The following is a 19283-nucleotide window of genomic DNA, read 5'->3' as shown; positions in this document are numbered from 1 at the left end:
GGCAGAGATATGAAAATAAACCCTGGTCGCCGCGGCTATATCCACGGCAGAACAAACAAGAACTTGACTTTTTTGTTGCGTGAATCTGTGTTGGGAAGTGACAGCTATGAGAGGGCACGTCATGTCACGTTACTTCCGACTTTAGGCCACTATGGTTACCGAGACAGAGGCAAAGACAAAAGCCATTTGAATCATACAGCAAAACAGTGAGCGCTGACAAGGCTGACCTGCAGAGCTCTGTAGCTGAAAGTGTGTGTGATGCAGCGAGAAAGAAAATAAGTGTTTGCACATTTATGTGTTCATACTAGCATGCGTGTCAGTGTGTCTATTTGTGTGTCAGCGTGAATGGGCCCAGTCAGGAACACGCAGTGCTCCAGGATGCAGGCTGAGACTTTCCCTTGGCCCCGAGTCAGACCAAACACCTTCCACTGACTCCCACACACTGCTCTAGGCTGTCTCAACCTGGCCTCTATCAAACTGGGTGTTTATATGTGCACACTAACACACACACACCTCCGTAGACTCAGCCTTAACTCTCATGGAAGGGTTCCTAGGAATAAAGATGGTTTCAATGTGTGACTTTAAGCTGTTTAGACAGATAGAAATGCCATAGTTTAACAGGGATTTCATTCCAAATCACCATAGGCTGTATTCAAAGGAGGATCACATTTCCTCACTCTGTATTCAATAAAAATGATCTCATCCTGAGAAAAAATGGCATCGTTTTGCCAGCAAAGATAGCAATAAGCCATTAGATAGGAAATGTTGCCTGATATTGTTTTAATAGAGTTGCAAAGTAGGAGCAGTCACTGATTCCGGAGGCAAGTTGTGGATTTCTATTATTGAAATTTCACCTTGGAGGTTGTAGTTACAGTAACAGCTCCTAACATTGTACTTGCAAAAGGATCTTTTAAAATAGATCCATTGGAGAAACAAATACGAACACTGAGACAATCATGCAGGTCGTAAAATAGGTGACTTTTACCACTTCATTTGGAGATCAAACTGAAAGTGAGCACACTCCTAATAATCATATGATGATAATTCTACACAGTGAAATAAATCCACAAGTGTACGTAACTATGGTGAGTATGGGACGTTGGAATTGACCTGAGACTGATGTTTACAATGAAAAGTTTTGGAAATAATTTCATCTTTGAGCTCTCTTCCAAATATGTATGACAGTTCATGTTTTGTGACATATTCAACTGTTTTGAAGCAATATTGTGGTATTCTAAGAACTTCTAAGTGATTACCTTGGTGAGCACAGTTCATAAAGATCCTATGGCCAGAACTATGACAATAGAACCCAAGTTATAACTAGAAAAGTGAACTCAGTACGATGAAGATCTCCACCAGGAGATCTCTGCTATGCCTAACCATAGTTTAACCAAACCTAAGCCTAAATGCGGAGGGCACTTCTATGGGAAATACTATGTGATGGAGGAGCACATTCTGACACAACAGCTGTTGACACTGGCCAACATACAGTCAAGATGAAGGCGAAGGTGACAGAAATGGATGTGCGTCTGTCCAAGGCTACAGCCTGTCCGTCCTTGGGAGCTGGATCTCTCCTTCATTGTGGTGCTCCCGGAGGTTTCTCTTTTCCCACTGGGTTTTTTGAGTTTTTCCTTCCCGAAGAAGGAGGGTCATAAAGGGCAGGTGATGCCTCGGACTGATCCATCGGCCTCATCGACTGCTGGACTCTTTATTAGATTGTTTGTTTGCTTACACTTGTTTATATCAGTGAACTTTGTAAAGCACTATGAGACACTCTGTTGTGATATTGGGCTATACAAATAAATTGAATTGAAATTGAATTGAATTGAAATGGGGATTTATTCATGTCGTATCGTGTGTAACTTGTTGAGGCATTTGTTATTCCACTGTCTGAACGGACTGACTGTTAATCTTTACTTAAATCGAAACGGAACTTGGCTTTCATTTTAAAATACAAAATTAAAATTAAAATATTAGGCATTTTCATGGTCAAAAAGAGATTAGCAAAAATGTGAAAAAAATGATTTGATTTTCATTAACAGTTTTGAATGAGTATCTGATAACCTGTCAACTTAAAAATAAATATTCCCACAATCATGAATGGAAACTGAACTTGCACCCACCACCGTTTGCCATATTGTTGTGCATGAGACAAATGTCACGTTTTTAATTGAATGAGGTTCGTAATAAGCAGCCCTGACTTGGCCAAGCTACGTTTTCAAATATAAAGCCTTGATTTTATTATCTAGTTGATGCTTTTTTTTTCCCCTTTTCGAATCTTCTAAACAAATAGCTCGGCTCCCACCGCACCACCACTACCAAAACCATTTAAACACAAACAGTCCATACCTATTATGGTTTTTGGTTGTGAAAGCTGAAAAGATGAAGATGCTGCAGGCATCAGAGAGGTCGCTGAGTAAATACAAAAGCTTTCATTGTTGTCACAGAACCTACCAGATGTCACCGCAGCAATCAGAGATCTCACCAATATGGCTGCCAGTCAAAAACTCATCCTGACTACAATTAACTAGATGCAAAGCACTGGTGCAAACCATTGTGTACTAGCCCATGGCATAATGATACAACAGCAAAGACGTTTTTAAAGCTGAATATCATCCAGAACATCACTTTAAGGACAGATGGGGGGACACAGGCACAGAATGACTAGTTTTTCGTTTTTAAGAGTTTATTGAGGAGTCAGTGTTCACACAGTGTTTGGCTGCAAAACATGTGCAGAACAGTAGCAGGAGACCTCTGTGCACTGTCCAAAATGTAGGGGGAACACCACAGGCAACAACACATTTGAAGTTAATGGTTTGCCAGAGGCATTTTCTGTTCTGAGATCCCTTTTGAAAAACATTTTGCGCTTTTATGCTCACAAATAGGCATGTTTTATTTTAGTTTGTTAAATAGATTCAAAAACTTAAGGCAGAGATGTTGATGTGATGTGAATTTATTTACGTGTTTGGGGTTTGGGGGCAAAGACATCATTCAACAATATCTGAAACATTTTTTCTTAAATGTGTTTTGAGAAAAGTCTACTTCAGATTCATGATGTGTTCTTATAATGATGAATCCCATTAACCTTGTAAGTTGAAATCATGAGCCAGTTATTAGTAATTAGCATTGGTAAACAGGGCAGGAAATTGCAGGGCCACGTGCACACGGAAATTTAAAAGAAAACTTGACAGACCAAATGAACATTAGGGGTTAACGTGGGCTGGAACAGAGCAATGGAGCTCAGGACTCTGCTGCTTCATTCCTGGAGATCTTTACTGGATAAACTTGAAATCTCTGTGTCACAGCTCATCCATTTGAGTACAGAATGTCTTTCACCATTACCCTGACCAATCCTGTCACCCTGACAGGATCATTAACAATTACTTATAATTAATGATGTGACCACTGCTGTGCTACCCTGCATACATCCCTCATTCTGAATTTGGAAATGCATGTATCATTCTTGCTGCTGTGTGATGGTCAGAGTTCTTTATCCCTTATGCTGAAGCCATTAATGGCTAAAACAGGAGTGACCGCAAACATAACCTGTTTTTCATTTTGGTCCATATGAACCTTGAGACCTCAGTTTAGTATGGAATGGGGTTTAGATTGTGGACAATAATGGGTATCATTATTGCATTATAAGTTATTAGTCTTATACAAGTTAACTAATTTCCTAATTGTAGCTAAACAAACATGTTATTTTACATCATCAAACTTTATTTAGATGTAGCCTACATTTTGTTATGAGATTTTTAATATTGTGAAGGTTATCTTGTCTGTAATTACTTACAAATAATAGTAAACTGAGGCTATTACATGTTATTGTTTATTGTCATGATAAGCAGGCGTAGAAAAAAAGCCAGTTGACCTTGTTAAGGACATAATTGTTTTAGAGTTGTGAGACATAGACTCTCACGCTCTCTGACAATGGGGAGATATCGCAGGTTCATACATTGGTTATAGCTTTTGCTGCCTCTAGCTCCAAATATGCGTCAGGGAGTCCTGTCAAGCTGGAGCCACTTTCATCGCAAAATGTCTTCACATGTCTTGCAGAAAATCCCTTTTGTGTGATTTGTGATCGAACGATCATATGATTGAATGCCCAAAAGATACACGTACTGCTGAAGATTACCAGAGTGCATTGCCATTTTAAAGTATTGATTTGAAGCACATTTTTACCTTTCAGTGTGACTGATGTATTTCCACTGCTTGTTTTATGTACAAGGTCTTTTTTCATTAGTCCAGCTTGTCTCTTGTTGTGCCACCTTTTGCTTTTAACCTTGCCAAACACTTTGCAACAAAGGTTTGTGTTTTAAGTGCTAGTAAAGTTGTGTTGACTTTGACGATTTAGAATGAAATTCCTTTAAATGAAATGAAAAATGTGTTTGTGATCGAGACTTTTACAGCCTCAACCACTGACCTAGAATGTCCTTTTAGATATCGATGTTGCAAAACTCAGTGGTTACCTGTGGTGAGACTTGAATGGTGAGAGCAGAGCACGAAGATAATTGACCGACTGACATTGCCATCTTTGGAGAGGTGTTAAAATATTCATTTTCAAAACTGGATGAATCTGCAAGATTACATTTTTCATATTATATTTGTTTGCATGCCTTCGTTTGCTTTTTCCCATTGACTGTTTTTTCCCATATTTAATCTACCCATTTAGCCGTATCGGTACCATTCAGTAGCTCTGACATAATATCTGCACTCTTTTCTAACAATGTGATGTTGAACATACAGGAAGAACCAAAGGAACTGGCCCAAAGCAGGTCGAAGTAACGGCAGGTGGAGTGTGTGAACAGAACAGCAGCTGCTAGTGTATAGCACCAATTTGCCGCCTGTTTTTCCGTACACACAAAACTGATAAGAGGAAGCAAACAATACATACAAGCTAATCCACGGTCGTCTAACATGACATCTACTGCAGCTGGGGAGCCTGCTGACAAGTATTTCCATGTTTCCATGGATGATGGGCTGTTTGAGACCGCATTAGTTCTCATATAGAAGACACTGAGCTGTGCCAGACGCAACCCACAGGAGCTGGATTAGAGCAGAAAAACACCTCAGTTCTCTCTGATACACCTATTTTAAGCTTAAGTATATCTTTCCTCTATTTTAGGCTCAAAAAAATCTGAAGTCCAATCTATTCAGATGACTCTTCTCCTCTGTCTTACACATGCACACAGAATATACAGAAGAAGATCTAGCAAACAGAAGGACAGACTTTTCATTGACTTTAATAGGTCAGTGATGTTGTGCTGCAAAACACAAAAACGCTCTAACATGGGGCATTGTGGCATCCTCCATTATGGCTCTGCTCTCAAAAACACTCTACTCTTTAATGGGAAACACTACTGTTATCAACTGTTAGCTGGTTCAATCCAAAAACAAATATATAACCAATAACTGCATTACTATATATAAATATTGGCTTTCAAAACCTTCATAATTCTACATAATTAAGTATGAAAACTTGTAGCCAATGAACAGGCAAAGCACACCGTACATAATCAGTCAGTATCACACCAAAATGAAGTTCATATAATAGGTTCTACCAGAAACTTAAACCTGTTCTGAGTGCAAGAGCACAATATCTCACTGTTATTAAAGCCAAATGATTCATATAGAAGCGCCCAAAATCAACAGCAGTCTGGTAGTTTCTTGCTATTGGAAGGAGCAACACACATTCCCAAGTACTTCTATCCCACGACCTAGAAATTATGTGATGTTTAAAAAAAAAAAGTAAACCACATTGCACTTCCATGAATCAATGTTTGTTTAGTTACAGAATAATGGGGACAGTGGGAGCCTAGTGGGCCACTTTTGACCCAATTTTTAAGCCAGTGGTCACTTCAAAACTCTACACTACACTACTACAGGCAAGGAGAATATGAATGGAGAAAGTAAGTTACACTCTTCCCAACAGGTACAGACACTACATAAATCTTTCCTGAGCATGTCACAACCTTACATTCCAGCCCTGCATGGTAAAACATTGTAGATCACTGATTCTCTCACCTTGGACCTTGACCTGGTTGGATGAACAGGTAGGGCAGGGCAGCAAGGTGAACTCTTCAGCCTGGTGCATGGAGTAGTCGGTGCTGGCCACCACCACCCGATCCCCCAACCTCCAGCCCTCTGGTTGGTCAGCGAGCTCCAGGATGCTGCTGTTGGACAGTATATCAATGGAAATGGAGGCCTGTGGACGAACTACAGGGGGAGAGGGTGAGAGTTAGAGCTTGTAGAATGCAACAAGGCTGACACACAAACTGCTGCCCTCACACAGGCCTACAAAGTCACATGTAGCAACACTAGTCAGGAGAAAACCCAATCCCACAGCCCACAGTGTGCATATTTACAGGGTTCACAAAAAGTTAGGGATATTCGACTTTCAGGTGAAATTTATGGAAAATGTAAAAAGTGAATGCTACAGTGATATTATATCATGAAAGTAGGACATTTAAGTATCAGCATGCAATGGTAGTTTCTTCATCTTAAACAATTTATTGAAAGAAAATCTAACAACAGTGGAGGGTAAACGAGGGTAAACGTAAAATTGGGACGTGGCCAAAGGACATCCACTCCTCTCCTTTCTGTGACTCTTCCAGTCTCTGTATCACTGTTACAACCTCCTGATGACACTCTGCGACCCTCTAAGCTCAGTGGACACTTCTGTCTGAGGACCTGTTTGAAGCCTCCAGTGTTGAGGTGCTGCTGATCAATAGTTAGGTGTCGTCTTGGTCTCATGATGTCAGAATGTGAACAGCACGATGAGGAGGACTGTTTAAATACCAATTCTAACTGAAGCAGGAAATGTATTGGTGGTGGTTCATCCTGAAATTTCATCTGAAAGCTGAATATCCCTAACTTTTTGTGAGTAGTGTATGTTATGTTCAATGCAGATTTTAAGCAATATTGTTTATATATATATAATTTTTAAGCCTTTTGATTTCATAATTTTGACTTACATTATGTCATGTGTGAGTGTCATTTCATCGTTTGTCTTCACAATCTCATGCTTTCACAAACTACCCAAATCTCATGACCATGGACATAACTTGGGATGTAGATAAAATGGCAAATCATGAGGTGCATCTTCCTTCTCCACGAAAGGAGATCATTACAATAAACATATTATTACTGCTGACAAATGACTAATCTGCTATGTATTATTTTATGACCTCGACCCTGAGATTGTAAAATTCCTTGTTATTCAATTGTTTATGGAGGAGACTCGGACGTTCTGGCGTTCTCCCAGTGCGGTACAGGTCAACAAAACTAGAGGAACCGCGTCATCAGCAGAAAGCACAGACACAATCCTGAGGTCACCATATCAGACACTAATGTGCCAGAAGATCCTGTCCATGAAACTCAAGAAGAGAATCAGTGACCAGGCACAACAACCACAGGGGGTCAACAATTGTCTGGAGTGTCCTTTCCACCATGAGCTTTCCCAGAGAGGCTGAGCAGTGTGATACACCTATGAATGGTATCATCAGTCAGCGTAATCCAGAACGATTTACCGAACATTACTGCACGTTACTGCATGTTTCTATGTGAGACAAGAAGAAGAGTTACCTATCTTATCTTGATGCAGAATATTCAGACAGGTACAAACATGGGATTCATGTGAGGATGCTTAGCTCTTGTTGTTGTTGTCGATTGAATTACAGAATAATACTCTCGCATGTTTGTTTTGCTGTAACTTGATCATGCAGCGTCTGGATTAATTCTGAGTAATCACACTTGGTTTCGTGAACAGAGAAGGATTTGACTAGTGATGCCTGAAGCACGATAGCCAACTTAGACTGAAATTACATGCATGGATGGCTTGTAGTCATTTTTCAAAAGACACTATCCTGCACATGATATTGTAACCACATGCTAAGACTCTGCCACTTAATCATCTACACACACAACACATGCACAAAAACTAGGCCACTACCCAGTACCAGTCTGCACAGTGCTGGCCACTAGATTGCAAAGATATCATCTGACAAGAGCAGACGCTGCATATCGACTGCCCCCAACCCACTTCCCTCTCCTGCCTCCATTAGCTCAACTCAGTTCTCTCATAATTTCCGTTAATGTATCAAAGCAGAAAAGCCTCCCCCTGTCTAAAGACATTACTATCCTTCCCAGCTCCACATACTTCTGTTATGCTTCATTCCATTGTGAAATGATAAGGAGTTGGCTGGTTGTAATGCTGGATTTCTAGTTGATGTAGGGGGTTAACAAGATCCCCACTGTAAACACTTATGGCTCAGGTTTGGATTTATAGTTAAGCATCAGATTTCATCCATTTGTCCTTTTGCACTAAATCAGACCACATCATGCTTTAATTTTACCCCCCCCAGAGTACTGTGCTGGCATTCTTTTATTTGTTTTGTGATACAAGTGGGCTCCGTGTCAGTGATAACGTATCACTTATTACACAACCTCATACTAAAGAAAGTATTAAGAAAAAATTAAAGCATTCAAAAAATGTTCTATTGATTTGTTATATAAAAAATATCAGACCGTAGACTGTAGTGTAATAAGCATTGTTATAGAAGTGGAGTTGCATCCTCAACAACATAATGTTAAGGTCTGCAGTGCAATGGCTTCACTAGAATTGTGCTAAGGAGAAAAAGGAGAAGTCTAGTGTGATTTTTTTTTATTTAACTTCCTATAGTCGTCTTCACTATCTACACTCTCCACTGACATCAGCAACAAATTGGAGAAAATACAAGCAGAACAAGCTGACCTATGACAATTCAAACACAAATTGTTAGGGTTCACCTTCACTTCTCCTCCTCCTTAACGCTTAAGTCTTGACAGCTTGGCTTGATTTTGATGTCGTGTTTGTGATCCATGATTTAACTTTTAAATTCTATTCTGTCTATTATCATCTGCTGTCCAATTGTGTAAGAGCTTAACTAGAGAAAAAAAAATAGTCTCAGTTCTGAATAAATAAGTGAGTGAGTTTGTACTATTGTACTGTATCACATTGTGTATGTGTACAGTGACGAAAAGAGGTTCTACCCAGTGTCATTCTTGACAAAAGATCACGCCAGCTCCCTTGCAATTGCCACATAACACAATAACCTAAACACACACACACAGGCACACACACAGACAAGCCCAGACATCTGTCTGTGTGTCTGTGACATCTCAGCATGGTTGAAGCAGTGCCTGTGAACTCTGTGGCAGTGTTTTCCTGTATGATGATGTGGGCTCCAGGCATTCCAACCATAGTAGCATGCCCACACACAGCACACTAGCTGGAGGACAGTGTTCATATCTGTACATTTCCAGACATCGATCATCCTAAGCTCATCCTCAGTCCACTTACCCCATTGATAAGAAAAGGCGTAGAAGTGGAAGCACGCAGATACATGAACACATACATACAAACAAGACAAACATGCACAGAGGCACTGACAGTAAGCGATGAACATACCCAGTTTTCCACAGAGGAAGCGGACCCTGTAGTTGCGACAGAGGCCATGAGCCTGGTCCTTGTTGAGGCAGACAAAGCCGTAGTCCTTGTCATTCCTGTAGATCACATCTCCTGTCTGGTTGGAAGACATGCCATCATGGGTTTCAGCCTGGACAAGGGAAAATTAATGACAAAAATCAATGGAGGGTAGCTTATCATTTGCAAAGGCACTTCTTAACCCTTCAGAGTCTTGGGGTAAAATGGCCGTTTTTTTACTACTTTTCATTTTACCTTTGTGTTTCCCATTAAAACTGTTTAGCTTGCTTTCTGTGTGTTTGTGTCTTTGACGCCGACGAGAGACTATGAAGAGTTAAACTCCAAAACATTAATGTTAATAATGTGATACACCTACTGTAGGTGAAAGTGTTCCTCATGAATAAAGGAGCATTTCAAAATGTTGGGAAATACTCTTGTCTATAGCTTGTCTGGCTGGCCTCCTTGCATCAGGACATCCCTTGTTTAGATGCATCTAAAATTGTGTGTTGTTGCACCAGACATCTGGTATTTGTCTAGAGTCTGGCTTTTGTTGGCAAGCAGCAAGAATTTCAGAAAGGCCACCTGTAGCCCACTGCAGATTACAGCTCATTGTTCAGTCTGGACACAAGTACTAAGTTCCAGAAGTCGACGTCAGTCAATCTTCTGACAAGGTACATGGATTTAATGACTGCGTTCTTTTTTTCTACAGCTTAGAAACATTTAGAACATTTTCCCATTTTAATGTCACTGCTGACATTAAAATTGCTCTTTTACATGGGCCTTTTACATGGAAACTGTGAAACTTGAATGTGGCTTTCATTAAAAGTGCTATTGCGCAATACAGCAGATTCTACCTCAGAATAGAGCCAATGTATGTGGTTCCTATTTCTTGACATTAAAATGTTGTACATCCCTTTCCCTCATAAACCTTTCTAAAAAAAACAATGACCTCTTGAACTCCAATGGCCTTCAGTGTTACCATTACAGTAAAAAGCCAACAGAGAAGTGCTATCATTCATTTCTTTAAGATGATCAGATAATCCAACAAATCAGAACCGCATTACATAACATATTGGAACAAGACAACATAAAAGCACTTGGCTCCTAAAAATAGAGATCCCACAGAGGGAAATTAGACAGTGAAAAATGCAAACTGAGGAAAACTTTGACTATGTCCAGACTGTGGAAAATGATGACACACACAGAGCTGGCAGCCTAGGAAGGACATGGCAGTCCTGCCTAAATGTTTGCAGAAACACAATGAATTTGCAGCCACTGCAGTAACTGCATGTTAGAAGACAGATACTAATAAACTAGGATACTAAGATTGCTGGAGATCATTATTGTATGCCAACAATCTATTTGGGATTATTTTTTAATTTGTCAGACAGTGAAAAGGGCCAGTCCAGTAGGAGACCAAGAGAAGATAAAGGGCAGATTGTTTTGGCATCAAAAAAGGAGATGCAAGTTATTTTGTTGCACAGAAGTCATAAAAAAAGAGGATCTGAAACCTACGGTAGCTATTTTTTATAATGATGGAATGGGTGTTGGAGGATGTATGGGCAGACCTGGCAGTATTGCTTATCTTCGTGGAAGGTTAACAGCTGCTCCTTTATGATGCCAGGCTGGACCCACATTCATTGGTTATGGCTGTGTCATGTCCCATGCAGCACAGTAATGGCAGGATGGCTCAGCACTGACCAGCTGGAATTGCCATCCGTGCGGCAGCTCCACTTTAGTACACAGCTAATTTAACATTTTAATATTGTTACAACATACACATGTGAGTTTAAAGTTGTAATTCTTAAAATGAAGTCAAACCCAATTTTTCACAATTAATTTTCCTGCAATATAGCGGTGGAGCCTGCCATTCCTGTGTTGTATTCAAATTGTTTTCATGTGCATGAGGGATTCCACTGTTTCAAAATTTCATGTATAAATAAAATTCAATATATACATAGATTTCCATGGTAACATTAAAGGTCACTGGAGTATTATTTGTCTTTTGAAAAGGTTTATTAGGAAAAGGGATGTACAACAATGATATTACCACATATATTTCAAGACAAAACTTTTAATGCAAACAGCATTAAAGTTTTCCCCATTTCCATGTAAAGAGCCCATGTAAAAGAATAATCTTAATGTTGGCAGTGAGTTCACATTTGGGAAAAAGAAACATCTACTTATAAGTAATATAATTGCATCAATAGTAGTTATTATTTTGTGTTATCATCTAGTACAACAGAAAAATAAACGGTAGCCTACCTCTGACAAAAGTGCAAAAATTGAATGCTCATATTCAGACACAGAATTCCAAAGCAGTCTTATTTTTGTACTGAACAAGTAGTGCATTGCCTGTTGTACCTTGTTAGTGGGGAAGCTATTTACATAATCACAATGAGAACAGGACTAGAGATGCTGGGTGAGTCAGTGTTGTTGGTCAACAAATGCTCAAATAAATGCTTACAAATACATTCCTCTTTTATGGGACACATAACACGTAAATAAAACAGCTTTGGAGTATTTTCCAGTCTGATGGAGCTATGTTAAGACTTTCCATCTGCCTCTGTCTTTGTGCTGAGCTAGGAAAAACGTGCCTCGAACATTCCTTCTCTGTACTTGACACAACTCTCTTTTTACCCTACAGTTGCACTCAGAAGTATTCAGGTCCCCTAGATGTATTGGCAAAATTCACAAACTTTCAGCTGTGTTCAATGAACAACTGAAATATGAACAACTGAAATACCTCAACAAAACTAACATTACAGGTGTTTTCTCCAAATTCAACACAATATGCCACTTTTAATGACTACTGCACTCTCAAAATTATTCATACCCCTGAACTGAATCCCTAATAAGAGCACTCATTTGCAAATCAGGTGCTGTCTCAAGCACACCTGATGCAACTAATCAAGGGCCTCATTAGTTGCATCAGGTGTGCTTGAGATAGAACACATCAAATACCTGGACTGTCTAGGAGTTTGTTCACAGTGATGTTTGGCTGCATGTTAGAAATATGGGTCATAAGTCAAGAGAATTGTCCAGAAAGTTAAGAGTTGATGCTTTTGCATAAACTAGGAAAGGATACAAAAAAAATGTTCCTAGAGATACGGTTGGAAGCATAGTTTGCAAGGTCAAGGCTAAACTGGCTTCACTACCTGGATGTGGCAGAAAGACAAAGCTGCCATCAGATTTCTGAGGAGGCAGGAGGCCAAAAACCCTCGAGTGACTGCAAAAGACCTGCAGCAAGACTTGTTGGCAGCAGGGACTGAGGTTTCAGTTTCAACAGTAAGGGTTAGGGTTTATACTAAACACTGAAGGCCTCCATGCCTGAACTCCAAGATGTACACCACTACTGACCTAAAAGCACAACACAGGTTGGCTCTAATATGCTTGAAATTATATAAATAAGCCACATAAGTTTTGGGATTCTGTTCTGTGGAGCGATGAGACAAAACCGGAACTTTTTGGGTCTATGGATCAGAGGCATGTCTGGAGGAGGAAGAATGACGCATACACTGAAAAGAACACTCTGTCTACAGTGAAGCATGGCGGCGGTGATGCTCTGGGGCTGCTTTTTGGCACCTGCAGTGTTTGGAGGACAACATGGATTCAATCAAATATCAGGAAACTCTAGGAGAAAACGTCATGCTGTCTGTGAGGAAGCTGAAGCTCACTGGACCTTCCAACAGGACAATGATCCCAAGCATACGTCAGTCCACCAAGTCCACCAAGGCTTGGCTTCAGAAAAAGTCCTGGAACATACTAGAGTGGCCGTCACAGTCGTCTGAATCCCACTGAAATCTCTGGTGGGATTTGAAGAAGGCGGGGGCAGCACGCAAACTCAAGGACATTAGAGAGCTGGAGGCTATTGTCCATGAGGAATGGGCTAAGAATCCTCAGGAACGCTGTCAGGTCCTGACAGCATCACATTTGCTGCAGCTCATAGCAGCAAAGGGTGCTCTACTGAGTACTAAAAATGACTGTCAAGAAGGGGTTGAATAATTTTGAGACTGCAGTAGTCATTAGAAGTGGCATATTGTGTTGAATTTGGAGAAACCACCTGTAATGTTAGGTGTGTTGAGGTATTTCAGTTGTTCCTATCTGAGTTGTTCATTGAACACAGCTGAAAGTTTGTGAATTTTGCCAATTTGCAATGGGGGTTGAATCATTTTGTGTGCAACTGTAGCACAACAAGAAAGCCATCGATTTAGGTTTGCAAGATGCTCATCATTGCAGAGGTGTGGCCTCAAGTCATCTGATTTGACCTCAAGTGAGACTCAGATGACTTAGATATGACATTCACCTTACTTAAGACTAACAACTTAGGGCCTATGACACCACCAGCAGGAGGGGTGCCGAAGAAGAGAAAGGCATTTTTGTAATTAATTTCAGACATCCAATTTGTTTTTAAGAAGTTTGTCATACTGACGTCCAACGTACAGATTTTAATGTCAATGGTACAAGACAATTACAAAATGCTACATGACGCTATGCAAAATACTATATTACTATTACTATATACTAAAAATCCATAACCTGAGTAATGAATGTTAATATCATCACATCTCTAATATAATCATAAGAAGGATAAGGATGTTTTGTTTAGGATGTGTTGCACAGTCCTCAAACCGGAATCTTGGTAAGACAACAAACATGCCTATTATCCCAAAATGTTGGAGCGCTCCTTTAATTGTGGGCTTGTTAACAGTGCTGGGACGTAGGCAGCTGACGTTTAAACTAGAAGATGTCAGAACGCCACAGGCATGTAATTAGTATGTAATTAGCAGATTTACTACTGTAAAGTTGAAACTAAAAATTTCCTCAAATATTCCACCTTTTCAATTTACTGGAAACAGATGTAACGTCAGGCAGTCTGACATTTACATAGAGAGAGCTGGAGGGTTTCTGGATAAAACGACAGAAAGAATTATGACTTTATGATTGTGACTGAAATTATACCATAGTACAATATTAAAGTTTTAGAGTTTCTGCTGATAACCTGTCAGCGGGTTTTCATGTTGCTTCAGAGGAATATGATAATGACACAGTTGCCAGAATCAGCGGCTCTCGTCTCTTTGGCTTTGTGACTGCACATGCTGTCAGGCTGGTGTGTGTGAGTGTCTGTGACTGTGCACACACACTCATATGGTGTGTTTCTGAAGCAGTAAGAAGAGATTTACCTGGATGTCCAGTGGACTGCTACACAGTCGGTCTGGATAGGCCTCGTGCAGATCAGACAGCTTCTCCCAGTCTCCAGATCCCCTCTCATCATCCCTGTCAAACCATTCTGTCCATTCTGCCTCTGTGACACACACACACACACACACACACACACACACACACACCAATAGCCCCCAGCTCAGTGGTCAGACAGCCAAGCAGTAGATATTAGACTAATCTATGTCAGGCTTTGACTTGTAGTCCATTTAGGCTGTCAGAGAGCATTTGTAACAGGGTAATTGAGGGGCTCTCGCCACCCATTATGTTTTCTGTCTGGCTTCCACAGCGGGGAATGTGCATTTGATGGTGGGCCTGAATTTCAATCTGAAGCTAGATGCAGTGGAGGAGGCCGTATGGCCTGCTATCAAACATACATACACACATTCTCAACCAATCTGAGAAAGTGTGCGTATCTGCATAATGTGCATGTAACCATATCTGTATGCTGGAGAGTGGCAGATTCATTAAAAGAGCTGCTATCAGATGGGAGATGAGAAGCATCTAATTGGAATCAGCTTTGAACTAAAAAGGAGGGGTCAATAATAGCAGACCAGGCGGCTGGGTGTGAGGCAGAGGTATTGATGAAAAGATAATATCACTGAGGCTGATCAATTACAGTTCAGGAAGAATTTAAAGCCCCAGTGAGATGATGGAGGTGTAGAAGTTTTGTTTGCCTGCGTCTGCATGTGTGTGGAGTTATTGAGAGAGCCTCTAAGCTACATTCCATCATATTCCTTTCAATAAATAATAATAAAGCTGCAATAAAAAGGCTATCAGTGGAGAGACCTACAGAAGCGCTGAATAAACATGGAGCCCAATGCGTTCTGAAGGCTTTGCTGTGATCATTTCATAAATGATGACTTTAATATTTCAAGAGTTAGATATCCAATTAGAAACCCTGTTCAATGAGAAACACTTTTTAGGTTTGTCATATGTGTGATAGGGAGCAGTCCAATGAGTTTGGACATGTAGAATGCACATCAGCTTTATACCAGCTAGTTAACAATATTGCAAATCATCCCTGATACTGATGCAGGAGCAAACATATGGCCCATGTGTTTATATATACATTCACAAGTCTGAAAAGCTTGCTGTAGTCACCTTGAGAAACAAATGGAACTCACTGTGTGGGATGAACCTGAGCTCATATCATTTCACAAAAGATGTGAAAGATTTATTGGTTATATTCATGCATTCATGTTTCTTTCCTTTTCTTGTTACTTTGTCAGTGTAGGGGCTTGTTCTCTACTTAACTAGATCCAGATTTTGGCATACACTACTGTTTTTAGACATGCAAATAGGTCTTACCATTGTTTCTCTCTATTGTACTTGTTGAGAGGTCAGCTGAGACAGCTGGTCAGTGAAAAGCCACTTACTGTTTTTACAGTGTCAGTACATTGCTTCCAACACAAGTTACTGCACAACCCCAAATACAGTTTCAAATGTTCACATCATTCCCTTGGCTTAGATAATACTAAGGGGGGGGGCTCAGAATGACTTGATAACATAGTGATCTAAAAATATTTACTTTGGTTATGGTTCAACACTACCTGAGAAAATGGTTAAACACCCACGGGAAACAAAACGGGAATGCAGTGACATAATAAGACACACCAAATAAACACAAGGCACAGGTAGTGCACTGGTATTCAGCAAATAGTGTGCGTATTGATAATAGCCTATTTGTATACACACCCATATTTATGGCTCTTTCATTTTCCCCACCACAATGTTCCTTGTGGCTCATGTAAATCCCACATGCGCTGTGTTAACATGTTCTTCAGAGGCAGAGACTTTTCCCCACAAAACTGAGAAATTGTGTGATCTTATCAAATACAGTAGAATACACAACAAACCTGTTAACAACTGCCAGGAGAGAGATGCACTTTGTAAACATTGGCTTTTTCAGGTGTGTGTGTGTGTGTGTGTGTGTGTGTGTGCGTGTGTGTGCATGCGTGGTTGTGTGAGAAGAGTTACCTTGCATCCACTGGCTGCTGGTGGTGACGGTGAAGTGCTCGCCATAACTTGACTGGAAAGCACGAGAGCTCAGGGCCTCTGAGGAGGCTTTTGTCCCTGAAAACACACACAAACACAAAGATCATTTGCAGCATGAGTGCTTTCTTACTACAAACATAAGATCATTTGGGCGGCAAAATATTGATTCCTACCTTGATAGACAGCATGATCCTCCACAACAGAAGAAGTGTCACCTTTTGTCACTATAAAGGTCCAGGGATGCCTGTGAAGGGAAAAGAGAGGAGAGATGAAGCATGAAAAAGAAAAAAATAGGAAATAGTTTGATAGACATAAGCAGAAGTGTGGTGGGGAAGGACAGAAAATGAGGAAAAGAGGACAGGAGGATGACAGACAGAGAGAAAGAGAGACATATATAGTATGTAATGAATAAGAGATTAGGGAAGGAAGGGAGAAACATTTACTTTAGACCGCACACACACACACACACACACAGATGGTGGCATTATATTTCTGAATGACATTAAGAGTGAGCGGCTGATCCACAAGTGAGGAGTCTGGGTAATTAAATGAGCCATCCCAGCATGTATCACTCAGGTAATGACGTGCTGGCTGACAGGGAGGAACAGGAAAGCTGTGCATGTGTATGTGTCTCCGTGTTTGTGTGTAAGAGGTCACCTTGTCTGTGCAAATGGATGAGCATGTGTAAACTGTGCATCAGTCACACAGAGGTTTGACATTTGTGTTGGGGAGATGGAGATGAGGACCTTCAGTATACAGTGCACATCTCTGCTGCCTGAGCTGAAAACGACGACGTTTGGTTGAACCAGCTCTTTTTCAATTGGCAACAAGACAGTATTGCTTAATTTTTTGGTGGTGATATGAAGTTATTAAGTTGATTTAGTCTGACACTTAGCACATTATGTTTTTACTGTTAATTGACAAAATACTGTAAGGCATGCATCTGAAATGTATCTACGTTTAAAGTTATAATTCAGGCTGCAACTAGAATACCTAAATTGAATAAAGCCTTAATTAATGCTTTAAAGGTGCTATCATGTACCTGCAAACATGATTTCCTTTGTTTTTTGTTTTCCTATTTATTTATTTTTTTGCAGCCTATATTCTTTATTGGGATGTGACTTAGACATTTTATTCAATGAATAAATCCCAAAATAAGGTGAGTATCTACCAACGTTATTAAATATGACACCAGAAAGTATCCATATCTAAGGAGCAGAGAAAACTTCCTACCCTATCATCACGCAAAGAAGCAAAACATGATGACATTTTGTCAGAATGTGTCCTTAGGGAAGTCTATTGAAAAACATATAATAATTAATCATAAATGTATTCAATTAAGTCAAACTGATAGAAGAGAGAATTTAGTTTTAACCCCCAAATAAGAAAATCTACATATCTGCAAGTGCAAAATGGCTCAGGTGAGATGGAGCAAGCGAGCAGGTAAGCATGGATAAAGTAATTCACATTTATGTCAATGGTTTCACACATTGTGACAACAATGACAAAGGCAGGGTTTAAAGGAATTGTTGCAGAGCTTTAACAAAAAAAAAAAAACATAAAAAAGCACCAGAGGTGTTTCTCTGTGCTGCCACCAGGTCCGCTGTGGCAGCTGAAGTAAACATATGCAAATTACATAACTAAGTGTGTGTTGCAGAGTCTACAGTGTCTCATAAATTCAAGCTTATTAAAATGTCTCTGGGTGCACCACAAATTACACAGCCTCTCTCCCCTGATGACACCAGAGTTGGCCTGTTGGCAACAGTGTGAGCCGAGAAGGCGACAAGAGTCATTAGGCAGGAGTCCCCCTGCCGCCTCACCATCGCTCCCATCCATTTACTCTGTCCTCCACAGCATCCGCAAGCATGGAGTGAAGTGCATACTGGGAAAGGGAATGTTAACCCGTGCCCTGTCCTCATGTCATTTATGAAGCCCTCTCAGTTTTTCCTGCGGTCTCCTCAGCAGCGTTCAGTTTCATAACACCGCCTGGCTTGGAGGTTAACCACAGGGCCCACACTGCCAACATTCACCGGCATCTTCTCACGGCCCACAACAAGGCCTGTGATATTGTAGTTGACTAGTGCTGTGCAAAACAAAACACATTCAGAAAGCGTGTGGTTTACTATGCAAAGCTGCCTATCAGCCAACAGTTGTGCTCTCTTTTTTTTCTGAAAAACAAAAGGAGCACTGACACATTCCTCAAACAAGACTCGACAGTGCACAAGTGTACACATTCGTATCCACTCCGATATCCCTTATGTCAGTAACTTTAAGACATCTCCAGGGTGTTTGTGATCACGCCATGAATCAGTTTCCATTTCTAGTGCATTCCTGACATACTAACACACAAAAACACACTGACAAGCCAAACTTTTTCCCCCTAAACTCATTCTGCAGAGCAAGAGCCTGCATCACTAAAGCCCTCTCAACAGTGGAGGGGTCTATGTGTGTGCACCCATGCACATTAGATAACATATCCCTACCTCTGTAAGTGCATCAAGGCCCAACACACAATAAAGTCTTTCCCATTGGCCTGCAAACATGTTTTCCTTTGTTTTTTGTTTTCCTATTTTTCTATTTATTTATTTTTTTGCAGCCATTG

General features: G+C 40.4%; 1 protein-coding gene across 1 annotated transcript in view; it reads right to left on the bottom strand.

The window, feature by feature from the left end:
- Nucleotides 1-19283, bottom strand: part of cemip (cell migration inducing hyaluronidase 1) — a 154610-nt gene that overhangs the window by 45872 nt on the left and 89455 nt on the right. Inside the window, exons 7-11 of the mRNA XM_070827803.1 lie at nt 16855-16925; nt 16664-16759; nt 14647-14768; nt 9449-9596; nt 6025-6216 (exon numbers count right to left, since the gene is read on the bottom strand). Coding sequence (XP_070683904.1) covers nt 6025-6216; nt 9449-9596; nt 14647-14768; nt 16664-16759; nt 16855-16925 — 629 coding nt within the window. The remainder of the gene's footprint in view (nt 1-6024; nt 6217-9448; nt 9597-14646; nt 14769-16663; nt 16760-16854; nt 16926-19283) is intronic.

The sequence above is a fragment of the Pempheris klunzingeri genome, chromosome 1 (assembly GCF_042242105.1).
Source record: "Pempheris klunzingeri isolate RE-2024b chromosome 1, fPemKlu1.hap1, whole genome shotgun sequence".
Classification (NCBI taxonomy): Eukaryota; Metazoa; Chordata; class Actinopteri; order Acropomatiformes; family Pempheridae; genus Pempheris; species Pempheris klunzingeri.
The sequence above is the reverse complement of the archived record's forward strand: the minus strand, read 5'-3'. Positions and strand labels throughout refer to the sequence as shown.